At 34.7% G+C, this 15,877-nt stretch overlaps 1 protein-coding gene across 16 annotated transcripts in view; it reads left to right on the forward strand.

Moving 5' to 3' along the window:
* Nucleotides 1-15,877, forward strand: part of CREM (cAMP responsive element modulator) — a 61,606-nt gene that overhangs the window by 40,842 nt on the left and 4,887 nt on the right. For 4 of the 16 annotated variants that reach the window (XM_025046397.1, XM_025046400.1, XM_025046395.1 and 1 more), the window contains exons 7-9: nt 217-405; nt 11,170-11,205; nt 14,894-15,050. In XM_025046397.1, the coding sequence (XP_024902165.1) occupies nt 217-405; nt 11,170-11,205; nt 14,894-15,050 (382 nt within the window). Of the gene's footprint in view, nt 1-216; nt 406-6,588; nt 6,712-7,253; nt 7,472-11,169; nt 11,289-14,893; nt 15,051-15,877 lie in introns of those variants that run through there. The other 12 variants (XM_025046398.1, XM_025046399.1, XM_025046403.1 and 9 more) reach the window with 10 other exon arrangements.

Here is a 15,877-nt window from a genome sequence, read left to right on the forward strand (position 1 = left end):
TGAATATAAGATATTTTCAAATGTTGATTTTTTTTTTTTTTTAGTGTTTTCCCGTGAAGGAGGATCTCCTTATTAATTCAACTTAGAGAAATAAGGGTAACCCGAGAATGAGACATATTGGTAATAAATAGACCCAGAGTATATTATTCTTCCAATATGGGATTATTAAAAATGAATCTTGAAATTTTCTAATATTTCTTTTCTTTTTCTGTTAAGTTGCTATAGCCCAAGGTGGAGCAATCCAGATTTCTAACCCAGGATCTGATGGTGTTCAGGGACTACAGGCATTAACAATGACAAATTCAGGAGCTCCTCCACCAGGTGCTACAATTGTACAGTATGCAGCACAGTCAGCTGATGGCACACAGCAGTTCTTTGTCCCAGGCAGCCAGGTTGTTGTTCAAGGTATATTATATTAATCTAATACATTTAGAATATCTGTGGATTACTATATCCCACCACTTAGTGGTGATTTTATAGTTTTCTGAAATATACAGGAGGTAGATTGGGGTTGGGGGACACTTAGGCTCGAAGAAGAAATATTTTAGTTTATTAACACATTAAATTCTATGATTTTCAATTTTTATCAGGTTTTATTGGCTCTAAAGAAAGGTTAAATTCAGAGTAGCATGATGGAAAAAGAGTTGGAAACATGAATGATTTTTTTAAATTAAATAAATATCCTTATTTTGAGGGTTATAAATATTGTACCTAATTTATTTTTATTATTTAATTTATGAAGATTTAAGTATCTAACCCATGTTGCGCTGAATTTGGGTCTTTCCCAGCTGTTACACTCAGTCTAATTTGTAGACATTTTATTTCAAAACATTTGCTGATTTTGTTCTTTCTTTAGACCATTCTTAGTATATTTAAATTCTGAGGTACTCATTCTTTGTCTTCTAGAAGCTGATGGTAGTGAAATAAAGCAGTTGGGATAGAGCCCTAATCTTTTAGGGTTACCTAAGATTTCAGTTAAATTTGAGTTGTGCATTACTTTAATTTTGTTCAATTGTGCTTATAATAATTACAATGTGTTTAATACAACTTTCAGAATCCTGCTTTTCTAGTTTAATTCTATTCCTCTTGGTCTGTTTACTTAGGACTTATGATATAGCACTAATTTTAAGGGGAATAATATCAGTTACTTTAGTTTGAAAGTCTTCCAAGTATGGAAAAAAAAACATTATAATCGATGAAACTCTTGTAAATTAGCTTTACTCCTAGGTATTCTGGGGGTTCTCGTGGACTGTAATAAAGGTGTATGAAGAACTGAAGTGGTTGCATTTATGGAGTATAAAAAATACTCATACTATTTACCCAATACTTTAACATTTTCTTTTAAATGTACATTAAAGCCACTCACTATAAAAGCTCCTCTGTTTATGATGGGATTACATCCTGATAAACCCATCATGAGTTGAAAATACAATGTCCGAATTGCATTTAATATACTTAACCTACCGAACATCATAGCTTAGCTTAGCCTACCTTAATGTGCTCAGACCACTTACATTAGCCTGCAGCTGGTCAAAATCATGTCATACAATGAACACACTGTAGAATATCAGCTGTTTACCCTCGTGATGGTGTGGCCGATGGGAACTGCGGCTTCCTGCTCCTGCCCAGCATCACAAGAGAGTATCGTACCTCATACTGCTAGCCCCGGAAAAGAACACAATTCGAAGTACGGTTTCTATTGAATGCAGATAGCATTCCTTACCATCGTAAAGTTAAAAATTTTTTAGTTGAACCGTCGCAAGTTAGGGAACTGTCTATTATTTCTCCAATACTCATGAACTCTATATATCTAAATGTATAATCATAAATAATAATCATTTCTTCTAATTTTTAAATGTAGGAAATTCACTGCAAACTTTAACAATGAGAGTTTTTTAATTGCTTTATATTTTGCATTGATAATACACAAGTTTTGTGCTTTTGGAGTTTAAGAACTCTTTTTCTTCCATAAATAACAAAGATGTTTTCCTACATAAATTCTATTAGCTTAATAGTTTTGCTTTTCACATTTAGGTCCTTAATTCACCTGAGGTCCACCTCTGAACATAGTATTAGGTAGGAATCTATTTTCATTTTTTCTCCACGTATGGAACCAGTTTTCTCCTACTGATGATTTTTGTCCTTTTCCCATTAGTTTATGGAGCAGTATTATACAGGAGGTTCTCATGTATATTGGGATCTGTCTCAGAACTCTCTATTTTGTACTGTGAGTCTCTTTTTCTATATGCTAGTACTATGCTGGTTTGTTATCTCACAGATCAAGTTGCTCTTTTTTTTTTTAATGCTGATTTAGCTTTCGCGAACCATTATTTTTCATATGCGTTTAGAATAAGTTTGAGTTTCGAAATAATAGTAATATAATAAAACCAATGATGAGATTGCATTTAATTTATAGAATAGGGAAAACTGAAGTCTTTTTTATTTTATAGATTAAAGGAGAACTGAAGTCTTTTTTTATTGAGATACAATTGACGTATAACATTATGTTAGTTTCAGGTATACAATATGATGATTCAACATTGTCTAAGTCACAGTAAGTGATCACCACAATTGATCTAGTTAACATCCATCTCCACACAGTTACAGTCTATCTTTTTTTGTGTGTGATGAGTATTTTTAAGATCTACTCTCTTAGCAACTTTGAAATATATACCATGCTGTATATCACATCCCCAGGATTTATTTATTTTATAACTGGAAGTTTATACCTTTTGACCATCTTCGCCCATTTCCCCTCCCCCTACTCTCAACCTCTGGCAACCCCCAATCTGTTCATTGTATCTATGAGTTTGGTTGGTTGTTGGTTGTTTAAAATTCCACATGTAAATGAGATTATATGGTATTTGTCTTTCTCTGTCTGACTTATTTCGCTTAGCATAATGCCCTTAAGGTCCATCCATGTGATCACTAATGGCAAAATTTCATCCTTTTTATGGCTGAGCAATAGTCTATTATATATATGCACCACAGTTCCTTTATCCATTCATCCACTGATGGGCACTTAAGCTGTTTCCATATTTGGCTATTTTAAGTAACAGCTGCAATGAACATGCGGGTGCAGATATCTTTTTGAGTTAGTGTTTTCATTTTCTTTGGATAAATACCCAGAAGTGGAATTGCTGGATCATATGGTAGTTCTATTTTTAACTTTTTGAGGAAACTTCATACTGTTTTCCCTATTGGCTGCATGAATTTACAATCCCACTAATAGCACATAAGGATTAGGGAGGACTACCATCTTTATAATGTTGACATATTCCAAAGCATAGAATGTCTTACTTATTTAGAACTTATTTTAACTTCTGTTAACATTTTATGATTTTCTTCAAAGAGTCTTTTATATTCTTTGTTCAGTTCCTAAATGTTTCATGGTTTTTGTTGCTATTTTGAATGGTACCTTTCTATTACATTTTCTAGCTCTTGCTGGTTTAGAGAAATATTATTGATTTTTTAAAAAGTTTATCTTCTATCTATTAACCTTGCTAAACTCTAATTACTTCTAATAATATGCTGATTCTTTGTGAAGCTATCTGTGATACTGTGTGAATGTTTATATGACATACAAATAAGATGTTTTGTTTCTTCCTTTCTCATCTTTATTCTTTTCTTTTTCTCCTTGGCCTTGCCTCCTCTTTTCCTTTCCTTTTATTCTTCTTTTTAAAAATAATGATAGCCAGGAGTTCTCGTTCTATACTAAACATAGCAGGTTGGTGGGCATTCTTGTCTTTCTATCTACCTTCCACCCTATCATCCCATTGAAAGGTCACAGCAATTTCTTTTTGAGATCTCAGTTCTTATCTTGATTGATCCTTTTGCAGTATTTAACACTGTTGACTTCTGCTTGTTTCACTTCCCTGATACTGCATTCTTACCATTTTTTCTTCTTTCTTTCCTACCTCTCTTTCAGTCTCCTTTGTTGGTCTAATCTTCCTCTGCCCATCTCCTGAATGTTAGTGGTGTTTCTCAGGATTATATTCTTCTGACTGACTTGGGTACTGGCCCTTGATGAACTCCTTTCTTCCCATCACTTCAGTTCACCGTGACTATGCCCCAGACTCCAGCTGGCTACTACTTAGTGTCCGTCACACATCTCCAACTCCTTAAATCCAAAACGCCACATTCATTTCCTTCAATCCACTTCTTTTGCTTGCCCTATTTCAGTAATGGATATTGTCCATCCTGTTGCTTCAATCCAGAAACCTGGGTGTCATGCCTATTCTCCTTCCCCTTCTCCATTGTTCTTCCTCCTAGCTAAATCACAGGTCTCTTCACTCTTCTCTACCCTCACTGTCATAATCCCAGTTTGGCTGCTATCCCCTCTGACCTGGATTCCCATGGCAGGCTCTGTCTGTGTGCCAGGTGGCTGGCCTGAAGCTGATAGCTGTGGAGCAGCATCCTGATTTTCCTAATTATGTTGGAGGCAACAGCCCCCTTCTTGGCCTAGTTTTTGGGAATTGTTCCTGCAAGTTCAGCTAGGTTCTCTTTTGTTCATCCCTCCCAATGATTCTAGGAGCTAATATTTTTTAAAAACAAAATGCCAGCATTTCCCTTTCTCCATTACATTTGCGATTCTACAGTTCAGAGTGGTACTTCTAAAATTCACGTCTAATTATGTCAGCCTCCTGCTCATAACCCTTCAATTTTGACAATGTCAAAATCCTTAACGTGGCCCAAATCTTTGCTTGATCTAGGCCTTGCTTCCTTTACCAGCCTCCTCCCTATCAACTTCTCCCTCTTATGCTGCATATCTTTCATTTGCTGTGAAATGCCATGCCTCTCCAGGGCCTTCACACAGTCATCTGCTCTGACAGGAACACTTTCCCCAATTATATTCATTGTTCAAGTTTCATCTTGGATAGCACTTCCCCAGCAAGCCTTCCGACCTCCACATCTGGCTGAGGTCACCTCCTGTGGGTTCCCGCTACGCCCTCTCAGGGTACGGATCACTGTATCGTGACACTTGGTGTCCTGCCTAGATGGTAACTCCTGTTTGGACAGGGATCCTTAGTCCCTAGCACAGTCCCTGGCATGTGATAAATGTTCACTAACCATTTACTGAATGAAAGCGAAATACTCTTCCTCTATGAAAATGTTGTTAGTTCTATGTGCTGATTAACTGAGTTTATCTGACAAGGAATTTATTAAGACTTTACTGATGAATAGCAGTAATCATACAACCAACCTCCCTCTTTCCTTTACCCATTTTTTACACTAATATTTATTGAGCACCTAAATGCCAATTTAAAAAAATTGATGAGAATAAAATCAATTTGAACTTTCTGAACTTTGAAAGAAAACTGACTAGTACTCTCAGATCCAAACTCTTAGATGCGGCTGGGATTTAAAAAAAAAAAAATGTTCTTCAAGGAGCCTCCGATGGGGGTGATATCTGGAGTGATCCCTAGACTTTTCTTAGGATGTCTTCAGTTCATGTGCTCTGGGGAGAATCACTACAAACACTGAAGACGCAGACATTCACCTCCTGAGCATCTGAGTGTAAAGTCCTTGCTTTTACCAAAAGGTGCTTCTTGGAATAAGGCAAAAATGTGGTGGGATGTCCTCTCATTAACCTAAAGTCAGCTTGAATTCTAATCATACAAGGGACTGGGCTTTGTATAACCTACTGATAAAGGTAAAAGGTCTCAGTGACATATCACTTACTTTTGTGCAATAGAGATGCAAATCCTTTTTTTCCCCAGGGTGTGGTCTGCTGTGCCACTGAACATTGCCAATTTTTGTCTAACCTTGCAATTGTTAAATTTTCTACAGTGATCCAGCTCTACACGTGCTGAACTTTCATTAGGTTATCCAAATAAAATTGGACATATTTTCTTAAATTTGCAAATAGTAATTGTTATTTATTTAAGAAGTTTTTAAAATCATAATTCTTTTCAAGGAATTTTAATTTAGTAAAATAATAGATTGAGCCACATGAAATTGATATTTTTGGGGGCCAAAAAGGTCAAATATCAGCAAGTTTATATGGTTCAATCTAATATTTATGGAAGAGTGTTATATAAAACTTGCTACATTTGGCACAGTGAATTAAAAATTTTCAGTATCTACTCCCTTCAAGTGAAATTAGCAAATTCTGCATATCTTTAGGAACAGCTGGATTTTATGGTATAGCAAATAGAAATGTGTTAAGTGAACAAAAGTGGCTGGGTATTTTTTGGTGAATTTAAAAGTGACTGTGAAAGACATTTCTATGTCTTTCACAGCATCTCTCTGGGCTGGTTGTCACTGGTTTATTTTTTAAATCGCCAGTATTTTTTTCTCTGAGTTACGAAAAATCTATAGGGCTTATGACCCCTTTGTTTACCTAGAAACCTTGGACAGAACAATAATAAAGTAACCCCATAAGAAACAAGTAACTTAATGCTAATGAGACTTTGGGGTTTTTTTTGCCAGAACAATCTCAACAGTTTTTATGTAAAAATGAGAAACAAGAGCATTCGATAGTTTATTACAGGAAAGGTTTTTATAGGGCTTTGGTTTCAGTGAGCTGGTCTGTGACAAAGCAAATTGATGGCAGTGATAGGCTAGTGATGTCATTGTGATGTCAATACTGCCACTTATCATAACTGCACTTGCTTGCTAGTTGGAACACTTTATGTTGACCTGTGATAGGGCAAACAAGGTAGTTCTGCATGCAGAAGCCCATCATGGCAGTAACTGGAGATGAAACAGGTAAGAACTTGAGAGAGGGATTTAAATTCTGCAAAACTATTTTTGAAATTTAGAAAAATTATTTTACACACCTCTGAGTATTTTTAAAAGTATTAATTTTCTAGTAGCTGAGGAGTAATAAGTTATCAATATAGTCAGCATGCTTTGTTAAGACATCTAAGTGTAATTGCTTCTTTGTTCAGTATTGCTTACTCGATCAGGGCAGTAATTCTCTCTCCCCCGCCCTCCCTCCCTCGCTCTCTCCCTCTCTCCCCGCCTTCTTCCCTCTCTCTCCCCTCCCTCTCTCTCTTCCTCCTCCCTCCTAAAATAAGCTGTTACTTCATCTGCAACCTGTTGCATATCCAGTTCAGCTACAAGTTAAACATACTGTTCAAGTTGTAAAAAATTAAGCTTCCGATTTTATTGCTGTGTATAGTTGTAGTTCCAAAGCAGACCAGCGTGTTGGGATGTTTGTGCGCCTACTTGTTTCTTTGCTCGGTGTCTAAAATGGTCTGTTCCTCTAATGGAGTTCAAAGGGCTGACGTCATTGCATTTCCTGGAATCGTGGTTCGGTGGGGAAGTGGAAAAGTTAAACTCCAAGCGGGCTGCACATTGACGTCAGCCCCGAGTCAGGCTGTGATTGAGTCAGATCCTCTCCGCTCTGTCAAGTGCGGCTGACAGCTTGAAGTTGTTAACTAGCTCCCCGCTTGCCTCTGTCTCCAAGATCGCTCTTGGACTGAGTAGCCTGACTTGTAAGCCTCACTTTAACATTTCTCTGCAGGTAAGTATCTGCTTTAGGGAGCCGGTACCGCGTGTGTGGGCAGATCCCCAGAGCCTGCGTGGTTAGGCTGTGCCCCTCCTAGGCCCTCACGTTCTGGGAGAGGTGGGCTCAGGGGCCAGTGTGGGCTCAGGGGCCAGTGTGCCCTCACCCTGATCGTTCTGCAGGATCTGCGACTCACAGCGCCCTCTCGTGCGCAGTCAGGGAAGCGCTTGTCTGAAAATCGCCCCCAAGCAGCATTATTTAAACCTGTACTCGTAATTCTTTCCGTGGTTTGGTTTTCTTAGTTATAAGTAATAGTTTTGACTTAGTCGCTAATGGCCCTTCTGTGTTTGCAACTTTGTTTATTGACTGGTGTCTGATTTCTAACCCAGTACTGATTTGCAATTGAATTCATGAAGAATGGATGATTGTAAACAACTTGCCCACAATCTACCTCTACAGAGCATGGGTCTCAGTCCTCTTCTTAGGTGGGAACATTGCATTGTCTTGAGCACTTGTATTAAATTGTTTTTAAAATTATCTTGAGGCGCTACTGTTTGTTTTTCTCAAAGTTTTTATGAAGTTTTAGGGATGCTATAGAGTGCAGGAGCTCTCAAATAACAAATTTATAAGATATAGATGGACTTAAATAATCCCAAATACTGCATGTTTAATGATTGTTAGAACCAAACTGCATTTTTGTTCCTATATTTATTTTCTTAAAGTGATTAGTTGTTTTATATCTTTTTTTACTAAGCCTTTAATTCCAATTCACCACTTGATTTGTCTAAGCATGAGTGAGAATCATAACAAAAAATAAAATGAATATACTCAGAATACATTTAAAAGTGAACGTTGAAAGTAAACTTTTTCATAAATTTTTAACCATTGCTTGTAAATAAATGAACATTTTTTATACACTTATGTTTACAGAATAAAATACCATACTTGATATTTTTTTCTGTTTTAACCATAATGCTTATACACGAGTCTACCCTTTCCAATTTAAAATTTTCTAAATGCTGAAGCTTAAAAATGTCAAACTTATACAAGATCTCATTGTGCTTTTGGAAATCATTATTTTTGGAAATCTAGTCAGTTCTCACAGAATCAATTCTACTTGAAAATGGAAAAGACATTTTATTTCCTTTCTTTTTTCGGGGGTGGGTTGATATAGATCATTGGCTCACATACTTTTTGACCATGACCCACGTTTAAATCATGATGCAGTAGGCCTGTGTCTTTGTGTACCTGACATATAAAACTACTTTCAAAAATAATGCTTATCTTTAGTATACATAATGTACTCGTACTTTTCTATATCTTTTTTAGAAAAGCTTTCCTTCCTTCATGGATTTGATTTTATGACCCTCCAATGGTCTACAAATTACATTTTGAAAAACTGGTCTAGACTAAAATCAGGCTGCTAACAATGAGGACAGGCCTGGAAAAGGTTTCAGGAGCATTTACCTATAGGGTCCTGGAATTGTGTATGAAAAGTGAATATTTATAGTTTCTAGAATTATATTATTGATTTTGTTGGATATAGATTAAATTTTTATTAGAAATCAGTTTTGGCTTTATTTATAAACTGTTAGGAGCCTAACAATCTTTTAGTCTCTGAGTCTAAACTCTAACAAGTTGTATTCAGCCTGGATATCTGAATTGTTAAATACATTCCAACTTATTCAGATTTGGAAAATAGTATCTTAGTTAATATTTGACATATGATAACAAAACATTTAACCTTTATGAAAGGGAACTACTTGAAAGGTTTTTGTTTGGAAATTTTCACATAAAAGAATAGTTTGGATCAAATTGGTAGCAAAACATGTTAGAATCATATTGGATGTGAAAACATAGGGGTCACTTATCTACCTGAAGTGTCAATAAAACTCCAAATCTGTATGAAATTACTGTTATGCTAATTTCCCACTATTTTTTAAAAAAATTTTAATGAAAATAATTTGGGATAATTTATCTAGTTTTATTTGCCTATATGAATATATTGCCTAATAAAATAATACTTTGCATTTATGTAAACTAAAATTTAAAAAATCACTTAATGTTACAAATAAAATACAAATGTTGTACGTGCTGTCAAAGATAAACTATCAGATTTCGAGACCCACAAAATACAGGCCTCACTAAGGAAACCATAGCTAAATATCCACAAGGAAAAGCACTATCTATGCACTCTCCCTGATGCACTCAAGGCAGATATTATTACAATCGCTTTGCATATAACTGAACATGGCACCAGAGTGGGTGAACGACTCTTCCGAGTTTACAAAGCTAGCAAGTGGTGAACCAGTTTGGCTCTCCAGACCCTTATCTGGTTCATACCTATTACATTGCTCCTCAAAATTCACCTGACACTGATAAGCTAACGCTAATGTTAGATGAGTTACAAGAGCATGCTACACACTGCTGTCAAACATACAAAATGAAGTTAGCATCATTTTAAGTAGTCAAAGTGGATTTTTTTCCCCTAAAGTATTTATTATTACTATCATAGGGCAATAGAGCATTTGGTTGTATTATATAGAACTTTAAATTTCAACATTCATAATTTCTCATTTTTAGAGACTTTTTACTCTAAGATTTTCACTTAATAAACAACTCAGAAAGGTCCCTTATGTGTAACTTAAAGTAAAAACTATTTAGGGACTTAATTCTACGTGATCTATGTGTTATATGGTAGTTGGTAACAAATTTGAAATGTTCAGCAGTACATAAGTAGTCATGTTTATGGAGGGCTTAATTTTCCAGGAAAAAATGGAGCAATGGGGGAAGGAAAGGTTTTGAGAGTGTGAGACACCAAGCAAAGACAAGCCTAATTTGGCATTAGGAGCACTGGTGTGGAGGTAGGGAGGGAGAGAACCAAAACAGAAAAGTGAAAATGTCAGCAGCCTCCTGGAGCTCCCTGCTTTTAAGTATGACTTCTGAGTTATTTGTATAGCTTATCACTTAGATGTAGTTGGGATAAGTGACACGTACTGAAATGACATGAAGGTAGGCGCGCCATACATAAAAATGTTCTATTAACGTATCTACTACAGAGCTCTCTACTACAGAGCTCTCAGTAACTAAATGAACAAACAAATATAACCACCATTTGGACATGTTGATAAACTTTCACTTTGGAAGCTATCGAGATAGGCATTTGGCCGGGTTTCTTATTTCTTTCTTTCTTAGGAAGAAACAGACACCTCCTTGACTTGTGGGGTTTTTCCATTTTCTTATTACCTGTCTGATGAGATTGTATCATTTGGTTATTTGTGATTCTTTCTACCTTTGCGGTTCTATTTTAAATGATTATATACATTGGAAAGGATATTTTATAATATTATCTTTTAATAACTTATTCTCTAAAGGGATTCAATAAAATATAGTATAAATTATAAAAGTTTTTTAATAGGCATATTTCTAAATAAAATAAGGAGTAAGAGCCATACATTTCAATCATACTATTACTCAGGTTTGTAAAGAGGGAAACTCTAGGGGAAAATATATTTATGGATGTTACATGCCTTTTAACTAATACAGTATAAGCATAATTTGGAACATTGTCTTTCAGAACTTAAGGAAGGGAAGAGGAAGGGAACTAACATTTGCTGAATGCCTACCATGTGCCAGGCACTGTGCTAGACACTTTGACAATATGTTACAGGGTTTATTGTGAGTATTAAATGAGATAATGTATCCCCATTTTACAGATGAGGAAACTGAACTTGCCCCAAGTCACATGGCTGGTAAGTGGCAGAGCTGAACTAGAACCCAGACTCCAAATCCCATGCTTTTTCTGCTGTACCGTGTTTAAAGCTTGCAAAGAGAGGTATGAAGTTAATGACCAGAATTAAGAGTTCTAGGAATTTTCTCTTCCCATGAAATATTTGATACCAAACCTAAAACATTTTTTTCGTGTCAGGAATTAGATGGTTGGAAACAGTACCATAACTAGAATTCTTCTGCTTCTAAAATGCCACGTTAGAAGACTAGTATCTAAGGGAAGATTTAGGAAATAATGCCTTTTATCAAGAGGGACCAGTTTGAATAAATACATATCTTTTAGGGCTTTCCATGTCTTAGTGTTAAAGACTTAACTATAATAATAGATAATAATCTTATAATAAGACTGCTTATTTGAAAAATTACAAATGACAATGGGCTTGTGCAAAACCCTGAGAAGTTCAAAATTTACTTCATAATGTACAAATAAACTTACCCATTACATGCCAAGTTCTGTGCAACATTCTCAGGGATGCCAAGATTAAAAAAGATACCCTGACTTGTCTAAAGATTTTTCTGCCTTAGCATAAAATTAAATTAATGTATCTTTTTTTATAAATACCTTTAATCATGAGTTTAAACCCCAACTGATGACCCATTTATTTTCAGAAATAATTTATACAGTGAAATGTTAGAATGAAAAATTGGGCACGTTTAGTGGTTAGATGGAACAGGAATTGGCCTTTGTAAGTACAGAGATAAGAACATGCCATCAAAAAATGTAGGATGTTTCTTTGAACTGTGATCCTAGGTATCTAATCTGTTTTGAATTACCACTGAGTTCATAATATTGGAAACTGAAGCTAACTCTTATATATAAACTTTTTTATAATGTTTCAAAAATAAAACTTTTTGACATTTGGATTTCCTTAAAACACAAGCTTCTCTTTGCCCATATCTTTTTAATGTATTTACTAATAAAATCATATTTGGATATGTGAAATTTATCTATTGATATTTATTCAGTGACCATTAGAACTGTACCATCATATAGTGTTTGGGCTATTACAGAAATTTATACTAATTCCTGCTAATTTATACTGCTTAATTTTTCTGGCTTGAACTAATGAGCTATAATTCAATTTTACTGGAGATAAAACTCTGTTAGCTAACATTCAAGAACTAATACATCCAAATATATCATCCCTTCTAACTTACCATTTTAAAGTGATATTTTCTCTGAGCTGTAGCTCAAAATATTTTAAGAATGCTTCTTTTGGAATCTCTATTATTCTTCATGGTGCCAAATTTGGTCCTTTGAAGGTGGCTTCAGCTTTTGGAAACAGGCAAAATCTTAGAACCATTTCTGGTTCTAAGACCAATGAATGAAATATCTTTTTCATCTGTGAAATATTCCAGCCTTCCTTTTTTCTTTTTCTTTTTTTTTAAATGAATACTCTTAAACTAACTTGTATATCACATAAACATCCTGCTCTAACTTTAAGTACAGAAAAAAAGCAGATGAATACAAAACTAGAAAGAGAGTATAATGAACCCTTCTGTACCTTTCTATTAATTTTATTGCACTTATTTGTAAGCAGATTTTGGCAAGAACAACCCTAGACCAAGGTCTGCATCCCTGCTGCCTGCAAATGTCAACGTGATGACACGGAAACAACTCCTTCGTCACTGACTATTGTTCCAATTTTAGAAAGCCCATGTAGCTTCCAGCTGTTCCATTGTTTCAACCTTTATTATCCCATAACCTTCTTCCCTGGACGTGGGTAAAGAGAAAAGAGGAGAGAGCTGTTATTCTTTGCTCCATTCTATCTCCTCTGATGGTGTGATTAAAATATTTTTTTAAATTTTTAGTAAGTTAACAGTTTATCACTGACTTTAAAATTCTCTTTCTAAATATTTCAAAGCTATAAAATTTTCTGTGACATATAATGAGACATCTGTATATTCAGTTTTTTAAATAGTCACAAATTTAGGATTTTCTCCAAGTTTATTAATAGAGATTTTGTTAGTGATCATTATATTTACCACAGTTACTACTTATCACCATTGTTTCTTAAATTATAGAGCAAAGAAGCAGTACAGCATTATAAATGATATTTATGTTAATCTTATGGAGACCTTTAAGTGATCTTCCCCAAAGCCATATTTTTAGTGTTTTATTCTTTCACCTAATCCTTGAGCCTAGGAGGGTAGAGGGGAACCTGGCATTTACCCCAGAAGAAGCACATAGATCAGTTTTTGATTAATCTTTTAAATTGCTTGGCTATTTTCAGTAATAATATTCCATTTACATGAAAAAAGTCTGTCTCCCTTTTGAGTAAAATTTCAGTTCTTACTCAATGGGCATAATACATTTTAATGAAATATAGAAGTGATGTGTTTCATATTTTGATCGGCATTTGGTTTAGACCAATTTTTATAGCATTTAATAACTTTTAAAACTATTGCATTTAGTTTTAAGAGAGCATGTGTTTTGTAATATCTCATCAAAATGACATTAACTCTGGACCATATGTTCTCAAATTTGAAATGTTGGTGGTAGAAATGTGTTTGATCATTTAAATCCATCTGTCTTTCCTAGGAAACTGTTTATTGCAGTAACTTGTATATTGTATGTTGTAGATATACACATTTTGAATATAAATTAGGATACTCTGAGGGACTTTTAAGTATTCAATCCGAATACTAAATAAATATTGTCTGTCATATGATTATAATTAGAAAGTGTTTTTTTAAAAATGAATCTTTAGAAATGTATAATTATCCTAAGAAACCTAAAACAGACAAAAATGACCATTCCCCAGAGAGACCAGTTTTAAGTAGAGCTTTGCTGTTTTGTTTCTTATTTTTTGTTTTTAAATGAAAATATAGTGCTCTACTATTTTCCTTCTAGTACCTCAGTTATCTTCTGGTAATAGGACTTGCACCTAAAGACATGCAGTGACTGTTTCAGGCATAATATAGGGTATAGGAAAATCCCTTAATTAAAATTTTTGCAGTGGTGTGCTAGAGCCAGCTCCTACTGATTTGCTAGAGCCAATTGTTAAAGTTTTAGGATTTTTGTGAGCTGGTTGTTTAAAAAAGCTATTAATTTATCTATACACACTTAACAAATAAATTACACTAAAAACTATTAATAAATACTCAAAGCTCATCATTTCTAATTTTTTATCTATGCTCTTAAGGTTATTTACATCAATTTTACCTGTTTGTTGTGCTACTTGCTGTGTATGCCCTCTCAAGTCTACATTCAGTGAAGTCACATTGGTAGCTTGGAATTGTCCATGGTGAAAGCATTTATATCATGGGAATTGACAGATGGTACAGATCAGGGCTTTTTTCCCCAGAGAGCTGGTTGTTAAACATTGTATAAGCACACCACTGACTTCAGACTCAACAAACTCTCAGTTGAAAAGTCTCTCTACTTTAGCCTTTGATAAAAACCTATCTAAAACACATTAGTGCACTTTTCTACCTTAAATGTGTAGAGTGTGCTAAATGTCAGTGTTCCAAGTGCTGAAGATCTTTGATATCTAAGATTTTCATAATCCTCAGAATAATCATCTTAAACATTAGCATGATCACCTCTTATGCCATGTAAAAAGAAGTGTTATTTCCAGGCCAATTTTCTATAAAAATAACAAGTTGTAAATTGTTTATGTAAGCATTTAATATTTTGTTTCATTGCAGCTGCCACTGGTGACATGCCAACTTACCAGATCCGAGCTCCTACTACTGCTTTGCCACAGGGAGTAGTGATGGCTGCCTCACCAGGAAGTTTGCACAGCCCCCAGCAACTCGCAGAAGAAGCCACACGCAAACGAGAGCTGAGGCTAATGAAAAACAGGTAAGATGGTTCACTAGAAATCAGCAACCACTTATAGGACACATAATTTGTTACTGAGGGGCTTTTTAAAAAGTTACTTTTCCTAAGCTATTTCTCCCAAGTTCAGTTTCATGTGGCATTTTATGTGGGTATATGCTCTGCATGTGATGATAATTAGATTCTCTGCTAGTCAGAGTTCCTAACCATGAAAGTATTTTGTCATCAGGAGGTACATTCCTATGTTTTATTTTCATAAGGGTAATGTCTAAAAGATTAATTTTTTTATTGATGATGGAAGGACCTACTTACAAATAGAGATGTATTTTTTTACTTGGTATTTACTTTGCAGAGTTAGGTGATAAGTGTAATTTTCTAGCTTCTTTATGAGCAAAATAAATTTAAGTGTGTTTTAAAATATTCTAAGTTTTTTACATGTAGTTTCCTTTTATCTATTTTGTAATTTCGTTTTTTTCTCTGTTATACTGAAACATTCTAGTTAAGTGCAAATACAAAACAACAGAAAAGATTAAAATTACCCATAGCTCCACTATTAGAGATACCTACTGATGTTACAGTGTATTTTTCTGTCTGCTCTCTCTAATTTTTTCACTTATTCTTGCACCATACTTTATTTTTTAAATAGCAGTATATCATAAAAATGCTGTTTTCCGAAATTCTTTTTTTGCATATTACTTCTTTGTTTAGTTTTTGTTATGGAGAATGGTACAAATTTGATTTTCAAAACGAACAGAATAAGAACAGTCTAAGAGTCTACTTCCCAGTATTCTTGTCACCTTATTCCTAAATATTAAACAATGTCCTCATTGTAAGAAAACAACATTTCAGAT

The sequence above is a fragment of the Pteropus alecto genome, unplaced genomic scaffold (genome assembly GCF_000325575.1).
Source record: "Pteropus alecto unplaced genomic scaffold, ASM32557v1 scaffold204, whole genome shotgun sequence".
In the NCBI taxonomy this organism is placed as follows: domain Eukaryota; kingdom Metazoa; phylum Chordata; class Mammalia; order Chiroptera; family Pteropodidae; genus Pteropus; species Pteropus alecto.